Source organism: Echinops telfairi, unplaced genomic scaffold (genome assembly GCF_000313985.2).
Source record: "Echinops telfairi isolate 266 unplaced genomic scaffold, ASM31398v2 ScPeMD7_2565;HRSCAF=3150, whole genome shotgun sequence".
Taxonomy (NCBI): domain Eukaryota; kingdom Metazoa; phylum Chordata; class Mammalia; order Afrosoricida; family Tenrecidae; genus Echinops; species Echinops telfairi.
In genome coordinates, this window is record NW_022106463.1 from 8,275,206 (window position 1) to 8,293,202 (window position 17,997).

Here is a 17,997-nt window from a genome sequence, read left to right on the forward strand (position 1 = left end):
TCCCCCCCCATCCCAACCATTGGTCCTGTTCTTTTCGTCTCCAAATTATTTATCCCACCTATCTTAGCTAGATAGGCATGCAGATACATTAATAAGCATAAAGACCAAGCAAAGCTAAATAAAACAATAAAGGAAGTCGACCAATAAAACAATAACAACAACAACAGAAAGAAAGTCATTGACAAGGAAAGGCCTGTAAAAAGTTCAAGGTCTGTTTGTTGGCCTTTATGCGTGTTTTCCGTTCGAATGTGATGGGGTGCCACACTCTGTCTCCAAAGTCTGTTTTTGGTATTCCCCAGGGTCTCATCACTCTGCTCCCCATGCTGCTCTGTTGCATGCCCTTAGTGTTTCGTCCCAGTGTGATGAGCTCATATTGTGCACAGTTCCCGGGTGTGTCTCCAGTGCTGTCCCCCGCAGCGCTATGGTTTAGTGAGGGACGTTATGTCTCTGGTGGGGCCGGCCCTATGGTCCTCCCTGTGCATTGTCTGCTCCAGCAGGAATGTTTTCCTCAGGGCTTGGTGGGCCAGGATGTCCTCCCCTCCCTCTCCATCCCTTTTTGTTTCTCGTGTGCTCTAATCAGACACTCCCCTGTCCCCAAGCTGTAGCCCCAGTGCTGTCCTCTGAAGTGCATTCTTGAGGGTGTAGGGGTGTCCACATAAGTCAGCATTGGGGCCAGACCTGTAGACCTCTTTATTGGTTCCCTGGTATGTATTGGTATGTTGTATTCACGTCTTGGCACATCGGGTTGAAGCGTGGTCTCTCTCTCCCTCTCCGGTTGAGATATAAATAGTACCCTCCCCTTGGGTGGTTAGTGCCCTGCTCCCGCTTCCCCCATGTCTTTTCTTTCTTTTTTTGCCCCGCCTATTTAGTTGGCTACTGCATGTATCCCTGGATTTGGTTTGGCCCCTGCCATAGTTGCTGGACCTCACCCCAGGAATGTATGTATATAGTAGCTTTTCTAATACACCATTTCTTTGTGCAGTATTGCCCAAATCTGTGTGACAGCAGGTGTATTCTCGAGAGATAAATACTGAGCACCAGGTCTGCGGGTGGGAGGTAGATGGGAGGAGGTGGAAGGTGATTGCATCACATCAGCCATCTCAAGGTGCCCGCAGCCCGGGCAGCAGTGGGGCCACTGGAAGCAGCGGCTTCCTCTCGGTGGTGAGGAAATCCAAGGCCGGTCCTTCTTTTCACAGATAAGCAGCAAAGATGAGGATTTTCTAGACCTTTCTGTGGACGTGGAACAGAACACTTCGATCACTCACTGCCTGAGGTACTTCCTGGGGCCCTCTCCCCTGACGAGGGTTGGCTGTTTGGGAATGCACAGCGGCTGGTTTTCAGCTCTGCTCTCACAGGCCCCACAAACCGACCGTCCTTTGACTTTCACACAGGGGCTTCAGCAACACCGAGACCCTGTGCAGCGAGTACAAGTACTACTGCGAGGAGTGCCGCAGCAAGCAGGAGGCGCACAAACGGTAACACCGCGCGTAGCAGGGAGGTGGTTTGGGGGGGTGGGGGCGGGGAGGAGGTGTTCCAAGTGACAATGCTTGACCATAAATAACCCCCGTGAAGGCTGGGAAGTCGTCACCAGGTGCATGGGAGTCCGTGTGAGCGCTGCACCCAGCACAGTGTGGATTGTGACTGACTTCCCAGGAAAGGCTGCCATCTCAGCCCAGTCTGATGACAAGGTCATCCTCCCCTGGGGAAGCACGGGCTTGTTTGTGGACCGGTCTGGCGGATGCTCACAGAGCATCCTCTCCATGCTCACCACAAGGTTGACGGTTTAAACCCACCAGCTGCTTCGAGGGAGACAGATGAGGCGCTTGTAATTTCCCTTGTGATTTTCTTTTCTTTGTCCCGTGAGTTATTTAGAATTATAGTGCTTAGTTTCCATATCGGGAGGGAGGCCGGGTTTTCTAGATATGTCTTGCCGTTTATTTTGGTCAGAGCACATGCTTCTTTTCGAGTGTGATGAGACTTCTTTTCCTCCCAGTTCCACTTGGACTTGGGAAGAACGTGTCTTCTGAGGGTGGAGAACAGTGTTGGGTCAACAGTGGGTTGTTCATGTTGTCCCTGTTCTTGCTCACTTTTTGTTACTGAAAGGAGCCTGTTAGCAGCTCCCACTCTTTTCCGTTCCTTAATTCTGTCGGATTTTGATTGTTACTTTGAAGCTTTGGCATCGGGACGTATACATTTAACATGGTTATATCTCCTTGACTAATTGATTCTTGCTTGTTCTGAAATGCCCTTCTTTTATCTCTAGGATTGTTCCTTGTCCTGAAATGTACTTTGGTCTGATATATTTAGGATGAGTATTTATACTGACTGTCTTTTTGTGTTATTCTACTTTCTCCCCCCACCCTAATTTTAAATTGTAACTAGTTACCATTGAGAAAGGTAAAGGTAGAAGCAGCTCTTAGGTCAGAGGTGAAAAATGAAAGTTCCTTTTTATTATAAAGGCGCAGAAGCAAGTGAGTCTATGCTGTTCCTGTGTCCACACTAATGTAGCGTAATTAGGGGCGCCCAGCTTTCCACACTATAAAATGTCTTTAGGAGCGGACTTTGTTTTCCTTCAGAAACCTTGTATGTGGGAGGAGAGGCCTGGTGCTCCTTCCAGGAAGGCTCCGGCCGAGGCAGGGGTTTGAGAGGAGATGAAATACTGCGGGCGCCCTGAGGATGGATAAAGGAGGTCAGTCCGCCCCCCAAGCCTGTGGAGCGGTTGGACTCAATTGTCCATGTCAACTGGCTTGGTTTGTGGTTTTTCAGTACATTAAAAAAAAAAAGAAGTTTATAGTTTCAATACACGATTCCCGAGAAAAAACATCCACTTGTAGAGCTATTTTAGCTTATATTCCCCGGACCGCATTTACCAAAGGTTGTCAAAGGAAGTGGACACAATGTCAGCCTGTTTCTCATCAGCTCGCTGGTTCCGGCACTGGGTGGAAATGCACCCCCTCCCCTTTCCAGTGGCCGAGCCCTTCATACGTGGACCGCCAGGCCTTTCTTGGGTGGTGCCTCTGGGCGGGTTTCAACCGCCGGCCTTTTGGTCAGTAGCCAGGTACGGCCTTTTGGTCAGTAGCCAGGTGCGTCACTGTGGTGTACCACCCAGGGACGCCTACCCTGGGGTGTAAATTCTGTATCACTGGGTCCCTCTTTAGGATTGATAGTTGTTCTCATAGGCATTGGGCTGCTAACTGCAAGGTCAGCAGTTTGAAACCACCGGCCACTCTGCAGGATCAAGATGAGGCTGCTCCCATAAGGAGTCCTAGCCCCCTGCTCTGTCCGATAGCGATAGCGGCACTGGGAGTCACAATCAACTCAGTGCCAGTGCGTGTGAGTTTCCCGGTCCATGTTCTCAAGGCAGCCTGTCAGGCTGCTGTCTGCAGACCAGCAGTTCAAACCCACCAGCAGTCAGCAGTCTCAACCTGTGGTGAGACCCCCTTGGGGGTCGAACGACCCTCTCACAGGGGTCGCCCCATTCGTAACAGTGGCAAGATGACAGTGATGAAGTAGCCAGGAAAATCATGTTATGGTTGGGGGTGGGTCACCACCACATGAGCTGAATGAAAGGGTGGAGGCGTGAGGAAGGTGGGGCACTGCTGCCCCAGGGTCTCCTGTGAAGGAGGCCCTCTGCCTGAGCCACTGGGCAGTGGGCTGGTTTCCAACCTGGTTTCCTGCTGTTGCCTGTTAGTAATTAGTTTTTAAAAGACTAGGTGAGTTGAATAATAAATATTTTATGAATAATAGGTGTGTTGATTCTGTGTAACGTTTTTCACCTCTTAATCAGAGGCAGTGGCTTAATGGCTTCGTCGTCGTTCTGTTTTAAGTTAGGAAGAAGGCTTTGCTTCCCCCAACATAGGTCGGGCATCCCTCCACCCCAGGTCAGCCCTGCCCCATAAAGGACATGCACGCTCCCTGCCCACCAGGGGCCCTGTCCAAGGGGCCGTGCCGAAGGGCGTGGCTGAGGTTGTTAGGGGCGGGGCCGAGGGCGGGGCTTCACCATGGAAACGCCCAAGCGCCAAAGTTCCCAGCTGGGTGCCGCTCGGGGTTGTGTGTACTTTGCCGGACGTGGGGTTGGCTCGTCCTCGCCCCTGGCGGACAGTCCCCGCGGGGCCGCGCCCGCGCGTGCACGTGGACTCCGCCGCAGGCATGATGTGCACGGGCGACTGTCGTGGATCGTCCACGGCGGCCCTCGGGCAGCGGAGCCGCGCGGACCACCGACGCCTGCCTCAACGTAGTCCTTCCGACCGCTGTCGCTGTGGGGGCCGTGCTGGACATTGTACCGTCCACCGGTGAACCCCGGCCTGTGCTGGCCACCTCGCACCGATGGCTGGCTCCCCTGCGGTGAGGCGGGTGATGTGGACTGTGGACGTCCAGGGCCTCACGGCCGCATCGTTCCCCTGTGGAACAGCGGGGGGACACTTTGAAGTCCCCTCCCGGTGTAGCGCCGGCCGGTCCCTGCAGGGACACGGGCTGGGGGGACTTATGACAAAAGTGCGTGTGGCGTCCCTTTCCACAGGATGAAAGTGAAGAAACTGCCCATGATCCTCGCCCTCCACCTGAAGAGGTTCAAGTACATGGACCAACTCCATCGATACACGAAGCTGTCTTACCGCGTGGTCTTCCCGCTGGAGCTCCGCCTCTTCAACACCTCGGGGGACGCCACCAATCCTGACCGCATGTACGACCTGGTGGCGGTGGTCGTGCACTGTGGGAGGTAAGGTGCTGGGCAGGGGTCTGGGGGGTGGGAGTGGGGCTCTTGGCAGCCCTGTGCCCTCCACACCTTCCCACCGGGGATGGTTTGTTTCACATTGGCTTGTTCACCGTCTCTCATTTCCTCTTAAAACCTTCAGACTGCTGTGGCCTGGTGGGTGCGACTGGGGCTCCAGACCCCGAGGTCCGGAGTTCAAACCCACCAGTGGCCCTTTGGGAGGACAGGGCGTTTGTTTTTCACAGTGCAAATCCCAGTCGGCAGCTTCCCGAGGGGGCTGGTTGTCACCCCAGCCCTTGTTCTCACGCCCCCACCAGCCAGTCTCTGCGTCTCAGACACCCCCACCCGCCACCCGCGCCTCCCGCTCAGCTGCTGTGCCTCAGGCCTCTTGGGACTTGGCTTCTCACGCCCGTTGTCTGTTAATGCCCCTTTCCTATCTGAGGGAGACGCCAGACTCCTGAGATGAATCCCACTGCAGGCTGGGTGCATCCCAGGTCCCGGGGCTGTGGGTGTCCTTGTCACCTGAGACAGCAGGGAGGAGCCAAGGGACAGGGCAGGAGGTGGCTGCTGTTGGCCAGTCGTATTGACCTAGAAGAAGAATTTTAAGTGCAATATGCCTCCCACTTACAGTGATGGAGGTGTAACTGAATGGAAACCGTGCGTAACCTGTGTAAGCAATAAGTGCTTTGCTTGTCCTCCTGCAAAGCAAAGCTGGTCTTCCCAAGGGATCTCTCCCCGTTTGCGTCGGTGGCTAGTCTGTGCGCGTCTCCCCGCTGCCTCGTCCACTGAGATGCAGGCACAGCTGTGTAGCTGACTGGCGACACTTAGAACTAGACGCGGTGGCACCAGTGACCCTAACCTGTGGGCACACTCATTCACCCTGAGAGAAAAGTCCAATCTTGCTCTGAGCCCTGCCTTTAACCCAACACCTCTGTCCTGGTAAGTCTCCCCCTGCCTCCTGGCCTGGGGAGTGGGGGAGGGGCAGCACTCTTAACCAGGGGTGGGACAGGCACTCATTTGCCATGGAACTCAGCATGCTCTCGCCGGACCGACGGAAACAAACAAGCGAGGGGAAGGACGTACACCTGCCCTCGAAGCAACTTGAGCATGATTACAAGAACTCATTCCAACAGTGCTAAAGAGGCCATTAAGCATTTGCATAATCCCTTCAAAATTCAGTTGTATAAAGTTCACAAAAGGATTTTTCTACAACTAAACTACCAGCTATATTTATCATAGTAGAGTGTTAATGATTTGATTTTAAAGTTGACTGCCAACTTCAAATGAGTGCAGTTGGTTCCTTTGCGTGTTTAAACTGTGAAGCGATGGTCCATCTTGGCTAGGGTCTTTCCCTTTTTGCTGCCCCGCTGCTGTGCAAAGCCTGATGGGATGCCCTTTTCCAGGGTCCGGTCTCTCCTGATGACGTGTCCGAAGTACAGGAGACCAGGTCTCACTGTCAGCTCTCCTAACTCCAGACAGCATGATGTGGGGCCTGCAGGGTATTAATGCAAAGATTAGATAGAATTAACCAACTCTCTCCCTCTCTTTCTGCAGTGGTCCCAACCGGGGTCATTATATTGCAATAGTGAAGAGTCATGATTTCTGGTTGCTGTTTGATGACGACATTGTAGAAGTAAGTAGTGTCCCCTCCCTCGTTTGTAACGTTGTGTCTGTGGTGCTTCTTCCCCCATCGCTCCAGCCGGGCGACGAGTGTTCGACAAATGCCCAGGTCTTCCCCTTGTGGTCAGTCCCGCTTCTCGCTCCCTGATGTCTCATCCCAGTGCCTCAGGATTAGACGGATGCCCTGGACCGTGTAGAACAAGCAAGGAAAGCTTCAGCAACAGTGTCCTTTTTAAAGGTGGTTAGGCGCTGGCCTGCAGTCCGCGCTGTCGGCAGTTCAAAACCACCAGCAATTCTGGGGGAGAAAGACTGGGCTTTCTGTTCTGGTGAGCAGTTAGTTTACTCACAGAAACCCACAGGAGGTGCCGTGAGTCAGCACTGACTCTGTTGCAGCGAATGCTACAGAGTTCATTATCAAAAACACAAAACGTGTGACACGTACGCCGCTGTGATAAAGCCCACGCGTCTTAACCGTACGTATCTGCACACGTGCACACTTGTTCCTGTGGTCATGGTGTCTGCGTGTGCATGCATGCTCCCTCTTGAGTCCACCATCCCGATCACGATGGCGTCCCTGTAGGCTCTGTCCTTCCTCTTCCTGGCCAACACTCCAGAAAGTTCTCCATGCTCGGGCCTTGTTAGCGACCATGCAGTCGGCCATAACAGCCCCGTGTGCAACAGGAGGAAACTGCCCGGTCCTGCGCCTGAGCCTGCTGCTGTGGCTACTTGGTCTCTCCGTCTGGTGGAAGGCCGTCTTTTCTGCTGCCCCTCCAGTTTACCAGGGACCAGCCTCCCCTGGCAACATGTCCACAGTGCGTGAGACGCAGTCTCGCCAGCCTGGCCTCTAAGGAGCCCTCTGGCTGCACTCCTCCAAGACAAACCTGTTGGTCCTTGGGGCCGTCCCAGGTACTTGTGCCATTCCTCTCCGGCCCTGGACTTCAGATGCACCCCTTCTCCTTCAGTCTTCCTGACTCGGTGCCCAACTTGCACCTGCAGGTGAGGACATAGAAAAGAAGACCAGGGCTTGGATCAGGTACACCTTCGTCCTCAAAGTAACCTCTTTGCTTTTCCACACTTTAAAGCGGCCTTGTGCAGCAGACATGGGTTTTTCGCTCTCTTGACTGCTGCCTCCGGGAACATTGACTGTGGTCCGAGCAAGATGAACCCCTTGACAACTTCAGTCTTTTCTCTGTTGATCATGATGTTCCCTGTTGGTCCGTTTGAGTTGTAAGAGCCTTAGTGGCAGAATGGCTAGATGTTGGACTGCTAACTTCAAGGTCAGCCCTTGATACCATCAGCTTCTCTGAGAGGACACTGGGGATTTCCATCCCTAGAAGCAGTTGCCGCCTCGGAAACTCACAGCGGCAGTTCTACCCTGCCCTGTAGGCTCACTGTGAGGTCAGCATCCACTTGGAGGCAGCGAGTCTTGATTTTTTCCTTCAATTTCACACTGAGCTGTCATGCGTACTGCAGGCTGCAGTGCTTGATCTGTACATCAAGTGGTCATCCGTCCCGAAGGCTGCAGTGCTTGATCGTCATCAGCAAGCACGTCAAGCCCCCCTCGCCTGCGGCCAGCCAGGGCACGTCATCCGCTCCGCACATGCTAGTCCCGAGCCTTCCTCCGATCCTGATGCCGCACTCTCCCGGTGTCATCCGGATTCCCCAGTTGTGTGCTGAGCACACAGATGGAACGAGGAGGGTCACAGGATGCAGCCCGACCCACGCCTTTCCTGAGTGTAAGCCCTGCCTCTTGATCCGTGTGCAAGTGCTGCATAAGCACAGCAAGTGTTCTGGAATTCCCATTCTTCCCGAGTTTCCTCATTCCTTAGAACAAAAAATTACTGCTTTCATCCTTTTGCTCAGTTTTGCGTATTCTTGAGTGGACGTGGACGTTGCAAGGGGGCTTGGAGAAGTCTGTGGGAAACGCCACCATCTTTTCACTTCCTTTTCCCCACGAGCTCTGGCCATCTGGCCATGGTGCCAGGCCTGTCCCATTCATTCCTGCGGAGCGTTCCTCTGTGTGGACGGACCGAGTCAGAGACTCACTTCGGGCCAGCCGTCCAGTGGGCCTCCGTGTCCGTGCCTCCTGCTGGGCTCCAGGCCGTCCTCTCTCTGTGGCCCCCGAGTCGTGACCGGTCATGTATTTGATGTCATCTTTGGGGTGAGGGTGCTGGAGCTGAGGGTGTCTGTGTGTTCATCGTTAGAGCTCCTTTCCCTCGGCGTTGGCCCCACTGCATGTCCCCACCTGTGGGCTGCCTGTGGCCACGCCACATGCCCCACATTCTTGCCAGGACTCAGAATTGTTCGAATTCTTTAACTTAAAGCCACTCTGGATGTTCAGAGCTGTTTCACATGCAAGAAAGTACAGCCTGATGAGGAGATATTGGCAATACGACTGGTGTGTTAGTCTGGGTACTTTAGAGAAACAAATCCACAGAAACATATGTATAAGAGAGAATTTTATATAAAGAGTAAGTGCACATTAAGAAAACATCCCAACCTAGTGCTGCCCAAGCCCACAAGTCTAACATTTCCCATATGCCCGACACCAATCCACAAAGTCCTCCTCCATCTCGCAAAAGACATGCAATGATGCCGACCACAAGAGGAAAGCTGAATCAGTGAACGTGTAAGCATCTCAGCGCTGGCAGGGGTCTTCACATGGCTGCTCCAGCACCCAGGGCTGCATTGAGGTAGATCCATGGCGCTTCTCCTCAGGGATGTCTAGCAGGAAGTGAGCCTTGCCAGCTGAAGCAGGGAACTGGCTAAGGCAGCTGCACCCTGGTCCAACCATCAGAAAGCAAGAGACCGGAGAACTAGAAAGGCGAGGCTCACTGAGCCATTTATCTCTCCGCCTTTCAATTAACCCCACATGTGTTTATTGGCCAGATTGGCACAATAAACTTTTAACTATCTCAACTGGTGAGCAAAGCATGTCGAGCAGTTCAGAACAGTAAATGAGAGGGTTTGCCCCAGTCCTGACCCCCCGCCCCTTATCCTTGGCACAAGGGGAGTCGGTCTGTCCAAGACCCCCAGCGGAGGCGTGAAACCTGGGACAGTCTCAAGGCCTAAGAGTACCATTCGTTTTACATCCATCCATCCGTCCATACCTGTGATAAAAGTTTCATTTAGAAATGAGGCCAGGCGTTGATGAGCCACAGCTGTAACCATTGTAACCATGCCTCTCATCAGGGGAGGGGAATGCGGCCACGCGTCCTCGGGCCCCTGCTAACCGCGTCTCTCCCCTCTCCCGGCAGAAGATCGACGCCCAAGCGATTGAAGAATTCTACGGGTTGACATCAGACATCTCAAAGAACTCTGAGTCTGGCTACATCCTTTTCTACCAGTCCCGGGACTGATCGGGGCAGTGCTGAAGGGAGACCCTCGGCCACAGGGTGCCCCCCACCCCCACCCCCCCGGCGAGCTGAGACCCGAGAAAGCACTGAGCCCCAGCCTCAGGCGGGGCGGGCAGACAGATGGACGGCGTGCACGCTCGCTCAGGGGCAGCAGCACGTTGCACACAAATAAAGCAGAGACTCGGGATGAACGCGCCCCCCCCTCCCCATCATGGTGGTTGATTTATTCGCTCAGGTATCACGTGCTCTGTGCTCCGCACCATCTGCCAGCACCCCGGAGGCCCCAGCCACCCCTTGCCAGCACCCTTCCAAGTGGTGGCCGGCCCCTGCACTCGCACCGCACAGCAGGGTCATGCCGAACACGTGTGGACCTTCTCTGGGTACGAGAGGAAGAGTCGGCATCTGGATTGTTCTGAGTGTCGGGGGCCCAGATCGCCTGCTGCTTACGGTGTCTCAGACGCCGCTCAGGGGGGTTTGTGTTCTGTTGTCTTTGTGTTTTTCTTCCAAGCATAAACCAGAAATGATTTTTGGGCCCAACACTTGCAGTTGCCTTCCCAGTGTCCGAAACTAACCAGTCCTAGACTCCAGCGTCGGGAAGAGGAATAGGCTCTGCTTCTCTGAAGAAGCTTGTAATCATACAGAGTGTGTGTGTGTGTGCATGTTTGTGTGTGTGTGTGTGTGTGTATAGGGAGCAGTGTCCCCCAGGGGAAAGACTGTCTTTGTAATTATGATTTCTTTTCCCCTTCCTTATTTATTGTCCTTACACATCGTGCAACACGCCCACGGAATCTGAGTATCTTTTTCTTTTTCAAATATTAGTTTCTGTTCATTTAATTTTTCCTTTGCGTGGTTTCTGTTTTGAAGGTGAATTTTAAATACTGTTGGAAATCAATTCTGATACCTTAAGAGGGAGATTTGCTTCAACAAGACAGGTAGACCTCCTCTTCCCGGAGCACATGAAGTCTCTGGTTTAAGTCTTTGTCCTCTGGTGTTCATTTGTCAGTCAGCTGTGTGCTGCAGCTTCCACGTTAGTTCAGAAACACACACACCGAGCACAACGCCCTGGATCTGTCCCGTCCCTCACAGAGACACACAGTGCCAAGTGGGCTGTGAGCCATTCAGCTGGGAAGGATCCTGTTGTTGACGGTGGGGCCGGGCTCAGGCGAAATGCACGCCCTGACGGTCAGGTCTTTCTCTAGGGTCATTTCTGACCCTGGAAGCAAGCAGCCCATTCTGGATAAGCCCTTAAAGCCTGGTCACTGGCGTACGGACCCTTTGGAGATTGCATTTGAAGGAAGTAGGTCAGGACTACAGAGAGAGATTCTTAATTGAAATTTGCTCACTAAGACTTCCCTCTGCTTCTGTTGTTTTTCCCCAAGTGATCGTGCCCTTAAGAGAGGTGTGAAACCAGCTGCAGCGGCCCTGCCCCTCGGGGAGGTGTCTGACACGCGCAGGAAGCATTGACCACCTGTTCCCCACCCTCGCCACGGGCCCCAGGTGCGAGTTCACCCTCTCAGGCGGTGATGTTCCCCTCCCTCTCTCAAAAATTCTCTTCTAGAGTTATGAAAAGTATTGAACGTGACAGCCAGACAACAGCCACGACCTGGAACGCTGGTCACACGTGTCCCCCCTGGACCTAGCTCAGGAAACGGCTCTCCCCTGACTCATTCCTCAGACAGGGCCCCGTGGCCGACTGGACCGCTGACACAGATATGCTGGGGGGACATGACCACGGGCTTGGTGAGAGTTTTAACACCTTTGCTTTTATGGTTCCATTTTCCTGATGCAGCACCCTGACCGGCATTTTGGTACACAAATCCTGCAGGCCCTGCCCTGACCCCTAGAGATCCACGGTCAGGACCCAGCAGGGGGTGGTGGGGGGCGCCTTCACCCCGGAGGGGGGCCCCCTTTGGGTTCGGTTTGTTCCGGTTTCCGGATTTCCGCCGAACTGTCTCGGAGGCAGGCGGACTTCCCGCAGCTCCACATGAGAGGTCAGAGAGTCCAGGCGGGGAAAGGCAGGCTAGCCAGTTGTATTGGCTCAGCCACCGCAGGTGGGAGAATGACAAACGGAGCCTCCCTCTCGACTACACTGTGCGGTCTTTGCCTTTACGTCAAAGGAGAAAATGCCGTGGCATGGCCTCTGTCGTGGGCCCCGTGGTATTCACCCACCCACTGTTCACGTCGACGCCACGTTTGATCTGTGTGCTTTTGTCAGGGGGGGTGGGCGTTGTGGGGAGGGGGAAGGGTTCTCCATTTTCTTTGTCTCAGTGCAGCCGACTTGAAGTATGAAGTTGTGGCTCTCAGGCACCAGGGCAGCCGGCACCGGGGGCATTCACGCAGACCCCAGGCCACGGGAGCAGGGCCCCGTGCTGGCTGTGGGCGCCTGTAGTGGAGTGGAGGGCAAATGAACGTCGTCAGTGTGGCTGTGTGCTGTGTAACCATGTACGTGCGAGTGTCGGGGGGACAGCGTCCCCAATGTTGTATGTTGGCGGAAAATAATTTCTATACATTAACTCAAAGTCACATATTCCCAATCGAGTCCTGCTTCCAAGTCACCCAGCCCCTGCCTTGGGAGCATGATCTTCAGAAGGGGGGCAGGGGTGAGGGCAGCCAGGGGGCTGAGGGGGACCAGAAATGTGTGAGGTGCGGCTCTCGGTGGCGGCCTTGGCCGTCAGTGGAGGGCTTTCTTTCCTTGGGGGCAGTAGGAAGATCTCCCTTGGATCAGGTGCCTGCTCTGAGACTTTCATTCACGAGTCTTGCTCCTGAGGCATTGCACGGGGAGCCGGGAGGCGAGGGCGCCCGCCCGCCCCGCCTGCCTCTCCGGTGACGTGTCTTTGTGGCCTTGGGCAGGCCACTCACCCTCTCTGTGCTTCAGTCTCCCTGTGTGGTCCCACGGGAGCACTACCTACCTCACAGGGTTGTTGTGGGGGCTAATTAGAGATCATGTCTGTAAAGCTTCTAAGGTTCCTGAAGAGGCGCTATATAAATACAAAATAATATCTATTAAAGTCGGTTTATTTGTGCTTGTGGGTTTTCAAGTATGGTTTGTTCCCACCCCGAAATGCAACCCGGTGGATCCTGATATGAATTCTAGGTGACGCTTTGGAAATGGCCAGGGTTGGCAGAGTGGCTGCACCTTGGGCTGCTGACCACAAGGTCAGCAATTCGAAGCCCCCAGCCGCTCTGAAGGAGGAAGCAGTCGGGCCTCAGACACCCACAGGGGCAGCTGTCCCCTGGGCCACAGGGTCACTGTGGGTCGGAGTGCACTCGATGGCAGGGAGTTTTGTTCCCCGCGGCAGCTGTGCACATGAAACTGCTGCGAGCACATGCCTAATTTGAGTCCCACTGCCGACACGGGACCGGAGCCCGAGGAAAACCCCTGCAGAGGCAGGAGTGAGGCCGAGCTGCTGGGAGCATGGTACCCCTAACCCCCCTTGCCCTCCATCTGTGGAAAACTCAACATCTGTGGGCAAAGCATGGAACACGGGCTGTGCCTGTGTGCACAGCGTCTTCCCAGACAAAGAAGCAGCCCCGGGCCTGTCTCTAAATGGAGGTGCATGACATCTGGGAGGGGAAATGACTTCTCCCACTTCCCCTCCCTGCAGGGCGGTAATTCCCATGAAACCGCTGGGACCTTCTGTCCCAGACCATTGGGGAGCCACTGGGCCTCTAAAGATGCTCATCCCCTGGGGGCCTCCCCATCCTCTTCTCTGGGCCGCGGCCTGCCCTCAGGACTCAGCCCCGGGAGGCAGCTTTCGAGCCTGTCCACCTTTGAACAAACCCAGAAGCCAGCTGATCTAGCCCACCCGTGTCCCACTGGGCATTCAACTGTTAGGAGCTGAATTCCCCGGCCCCCCTTTTCTTTCCCCAGGAATATTGAGAAGCCAAGTTTCCTGTCCTCCCCCTTACATTTTTAAAATATATATATATATAAATACCTCTTCAGGGTCCCTGTGCTTGCTTCTCAAGAGCTACTCAAATAACCCATTGTAAAAAAAAAAAGTTAATCGTTAATCTAAACAATCTCTGAGTCTTCATTTCACAGAAGAAGGAAATGCAGACTCGGGCCACTGATTGTCAGAGGGCTGAGCTAGCTTCCTAACCGCTCAAGTTCCGGTGCTTTTCATCGAAGCCTTCCACCAGTACCTGCTCCTGACCACTGGCTGTAGGCAATCGGTCAGGGAGCGCAGGCATCTTCTCTGCTCTCCTGGAAATGATCACGTAGGAAGGCCGGGAAACGTGGCTTATGAACTCGTGGCAAGGTGACCATTCACCCCTCTCCACCACCCCCCCCCCCCCCCCCCCCCCCCCCCCCCCCGCCCCTTTATGGACACAGGTAGGCTTCCAGAGCTAATGGTGGGGGTGTCGTGGGGTTGCTATAGATCAGTTCCTCACCTGCCGCCTTTGTCAAAAAGGGAAATGTCGGATCTTGGGATAACGAGAGAGTCGTTAAGCGAGGAGTAAGTGTACATACCTAGGTCCAGGTCTGATGTGCAAACGAATATGCAGACTAGACGGGAGGGATTGGGGGGACAGCTATCTGCAGGAATGCAATCAGATGGGTGGCCCCCAGTTGGGAGAATCAAGAGCTCTGACACTGTCAATGCCCCTAACTGCTGAATCTTCCAGCTCACAGCCGCAGGGTAGGACGGAGTAAGAGGACACATACCCCCCCCGGTTGCCATGACAACGTAATCCTTTGGAGAGCAGATCACCAAGTCTTGCTCTCACAACCTGGCCCTCCAAACAGCCTGAGGGCGAGAATATTCCGTGTCCTAGGAATTGAAGAGGGTGAACTTTCAATACTGTTTGATGAAGGATTTCCCAAGCCTTGAAGGTGCTCGTTTCTCCCTTGCCATTCCCAAAGGAAAAACCCTCGCTTATGCATGCCAATTCCCTCTCCGGTAACCACTGCCCGGAGTCCCCATCCTCCAGGAAACGAGCAGACTAGTTTCCCAGAAGGGCCCACTCCTCTCCAAGCTTCCTCACCCAGTGTCAGTGATCTGTCTCCGTCAAACCCGGAAAGGAGACTCGATTGAGAAACAGCCCAGGCCTGCGGCTTGTTTCCAAGTCAGAACGTTTCTCAAGATCAAGCAAAACCCTCTTGCTTGAGGTCTTGAGTGAATCCATTTCGGAATCTGGTTGAGGAGCAGAATCCCCCGAGGGCTGGGCAGTGGAGAAGGGGTGGGGTTCCTGAGTCCCGCTCCCAAAGGTTTTGACTCGGCAAAGGCGGTTCTGTTTTTCAGAAGAAGCTAAACTCATCCCCTGGGGCGGAGTCAGAGTCCACCTCCCTGTCGGTCATTCCCCAAATAGGGGGCCAGTGCCCTGGAGCGATGGAGCTCAGAATAACCAGTGCAAGTGGACGGAGGTAGGGGGGAGGCTGCTGACCGGGAAGACAGGCTAATGGAGGAAGCCTGCTCTCGGAACCCGCCACCACCACAGAGGCCATAGGGTGGGGGCACAGCTCATTTTAATTCCCAAGCTACAACGGGTGTCCTGATTTTTCTAAACAAGGCCAGCCCCCTAGGACATGCAGGTGGGCTAGATGTCATAGGAGACAAAGCGCACAAGACGCCTAGAGGCACTGAGGCTGCCCGGCTGCAGCGTTCATAGCCTGGACAGCTCCTTTCGTGAGGACCACCATAAGCAGGGAAACTGGAGGGCCAGGTGGACCCCAGGCAGGAGCTGGATGCCAATGAACTCTCGATTGAACCCTTGGGGATCAGTTCAAGGGCATATTTGAAACCTGAGAGTCAAACACAGGAAGCTCCAAGCCAGCGGTTCTCAATCTGGGGGTCGCGACCCCTTTGGGGGGGGTCGAATGAGCCTTCCACAGGGGTCACCTAAGACTATCAGAAAAGACGTAAGTATTTCACAATATGTAATTGCATATTTTGTGATTAATCACTATGCTTTAATTATGTTTACGTATGTTCAGTCTGTAACAATGAAAACACATCCTATATATCAGATGTCCACATGACAATTCATAACAGCTACAAAATGACAGTTATGAAGTAGCAACAAAAATCATGTTATGGTTGGGGGTCACCACAACACGAGGGACTGTATTAAGGGCTGTGGCATCAGGAAGGTTGAGAACCGCTGCTCTAAGCAAAATCAATGATGGCATTTAAACATAGCTGACTCAGAATCACAGTGGCTGTGTCCAGGCTCACGTAGTGACAGGGACAGGTGGGTAGGTTAGGGACAAAGGGGGTATTCTTCACCAAATGCCTCACTACACGAAAATGAGCTATCCATGCCACAGTAAAGTGGGAGAGAAGTCAGGCTAATTAAACACCTATGGAAAGATCTAAAGTGAGCATGCTCAGACACAAGTCCCCACCCCCACCGCCACCCCGCCTCGCCCCCCTGCCTGCAAGGCCCAGGTGGGAGGTCCACCTGGGTGCACACAGACTAGGCCCAGCCACAAGACATCACCCAGGTGTGCTTAAACTCAGCCAATGAGGGCAGCCAATACTTTAAACCAAGCCTCCCCAGCCCGAGGAGATCTGAGCCCGTCACCAGAAGGGCAAGCCTCTCTGGCTGCTCTCTGACTCCCCTCTCTGACTCCTTTCTTACTCTTTTGTTGGGGTGTGCTCTTGCAGGTCTGAGGGCAGGGGGTGCACATGTGCTGCCTGGGCCCTGGGGCCCGAGCTCCCTCTCAGGCCTCTCTCTGGGCGCTCTTTTGGGCCCTCTTTTGGGCCCTGGGATTTCCTGTGAGTCCCCGAAACTTCCCTATTTCTCGTAAAAGCCTCTTGGATTTACAAGCGTGCCCCTGCTGCTTGTGAGTTGTGCAGGGGTGTCAACCACTCCAGAACCTAACAGAAGGGGCCTGGTGGTGCAGGCTGGTGGCTCGACCCCACCAGTCTCTCCTGGGAAGCATGAAGGTCTGTTCCCAGAGAGTTTCCGTCTCAGACACCCGAGAGGGCAGTTCTACTCTGTATAACAGGGTTGCTGAGATGGAATCGGCTCGATGGCAGCGGGTTGGTTGGGAGTGACTCTGGTACTGAGCAAAGCTGCCTTACAGGGTCCCCCAAATTGCACATTTTTAGGGGAGCCGATCACCATGTCTTCCTCTCATGGGTTCAAATTCCCACCCTTTGTGTTAGCAGCTGCTAACACACTCCACAGAGAGTGTGTCCGATGGGAGGATTGTCAGAGAATCACATCCTTTGAGGATGAGAAGCAGGGGCTGGGGGCTGGGTAACACCTGCCTTCACACATGATGTTGGAAGAATGTCTTGTGTCCAGGGCACAACTGGGATCGAGGGATAATATACACAAATGGACTCGCCAGTTGCTCCCCTTCCGTTCTTCAGTGAAAGAGCTTTCAGTACTCAGCGGTGCCCAGCCCAGACCGTTAAGACCCTGTGTGGGTGGGCTTCACAGATGGCTTGCACTAGGTAACCTGTAAGCTGCTTCTCAACAAAGGCAGCTGGGATGGGGGGACCCCTCCCTGGTCACTCAGTCGCCTTTGAGCCCATTGTTTCTTTTATTTATTGTGAATGAGGTGAACGTTCACATCACGTAGCAGATTGCCGTTCAACCATCCATGACATTTCGCTGCATCTCATTGATTGCAGTCTGCATTATGTGACATCACCGATCCCACTGCTGCTCCCTCCTCCCTTCCTAACCCTTCCGAGCTTTGCCCTTGAGTCAGGGCTGCCCTTTGGACCTCATCCGGTTGGTTGGTCTAAGACATGCAAACTTCACCAATGTTAACTGTTCTTCATGGAGTCCTGTCTATTGTTGATCTGAAAATTGAGCCATGGGGAGTGAGTTTATTTCCAGATCTGAAGGGGGACTGAAGGCTGTAGTCTTGGGGATCCACCAGTCTCTATCGGACCGGCACACAGCCTGGTCTTCATGATTTTGACTTTATTCCACATTTTCCTCCCACTCTATCCAGGACCGTCTAATGGGATTCCTTTCAGAGTCAGTGGTGGTGGTAGCTGGGCACCATCGAGCTCTCCTGGCCTCCGGGTTATCTCTGGGAGATGGGCGTTCTGGTATTAGTCCATTGAAGGGATGCTTTCCGTGTGGCTTGATCTCCTTCTCTCTCCTTTCTTCTGGACACAGAGAGGCAGATACTTGCCTCTGAGATAGCTGCTCACAGGCTTTTAAGACTCGTTAGGGTTCCTCAAGATAGGAAGTGGAACATTGTCTTTGTCAACTGGGTTGTGCCAACAGACCTGGGCATTGCCAAGACCGTGGTTCTGAGCCCCCAGGCCCAGCACTGGGCCCGTGTTTCTGTTCCAGGGTCCGTGCTCCCCTCTGCTCATTAAAATAGGAGAACACAGA

The 17,997-nt window shown here is 53.9% G+C and overlaps 1 protein-coding gene across 1 annotated transcript in view; it reads left to right on the plus strand.

Annotated features, from left to right (window-relative positions):
- USP12 (ubiquitin specific peptidase 12) overlaps nt 1-12,710 on the plus strand; it is a 23,830-nt gene extending 11,120 nt beyond the window's left edge. Inside the window, exons 3-7 of the mRNA XM_045294013.1 lie at nt 1,197-1,273; nt 1,392-1,475; nt 4,520-4,717; nt 6,266-6,344; nt 9,589-12,710. Coding sequence (XP_045149948.1) covers nt 1,197-1,273; nt 1,392-1,475; nt 4,520-4,717; nt 6,266-6,344; nt 9,589-9,690 — 540 coding nt within the window. The 3' untranslated portion in view covers nt 9,691-12,710. The remainder of the gene's footprint in view (nt 1-1,196; nt 1,274-1,391; nt 1,476-4,519; nt 4,718-6,265; nt 6,345-9,588) is intronic.
- Nucleotides 12,711-17,997: the final 5,287 nt, after the last annotated feature.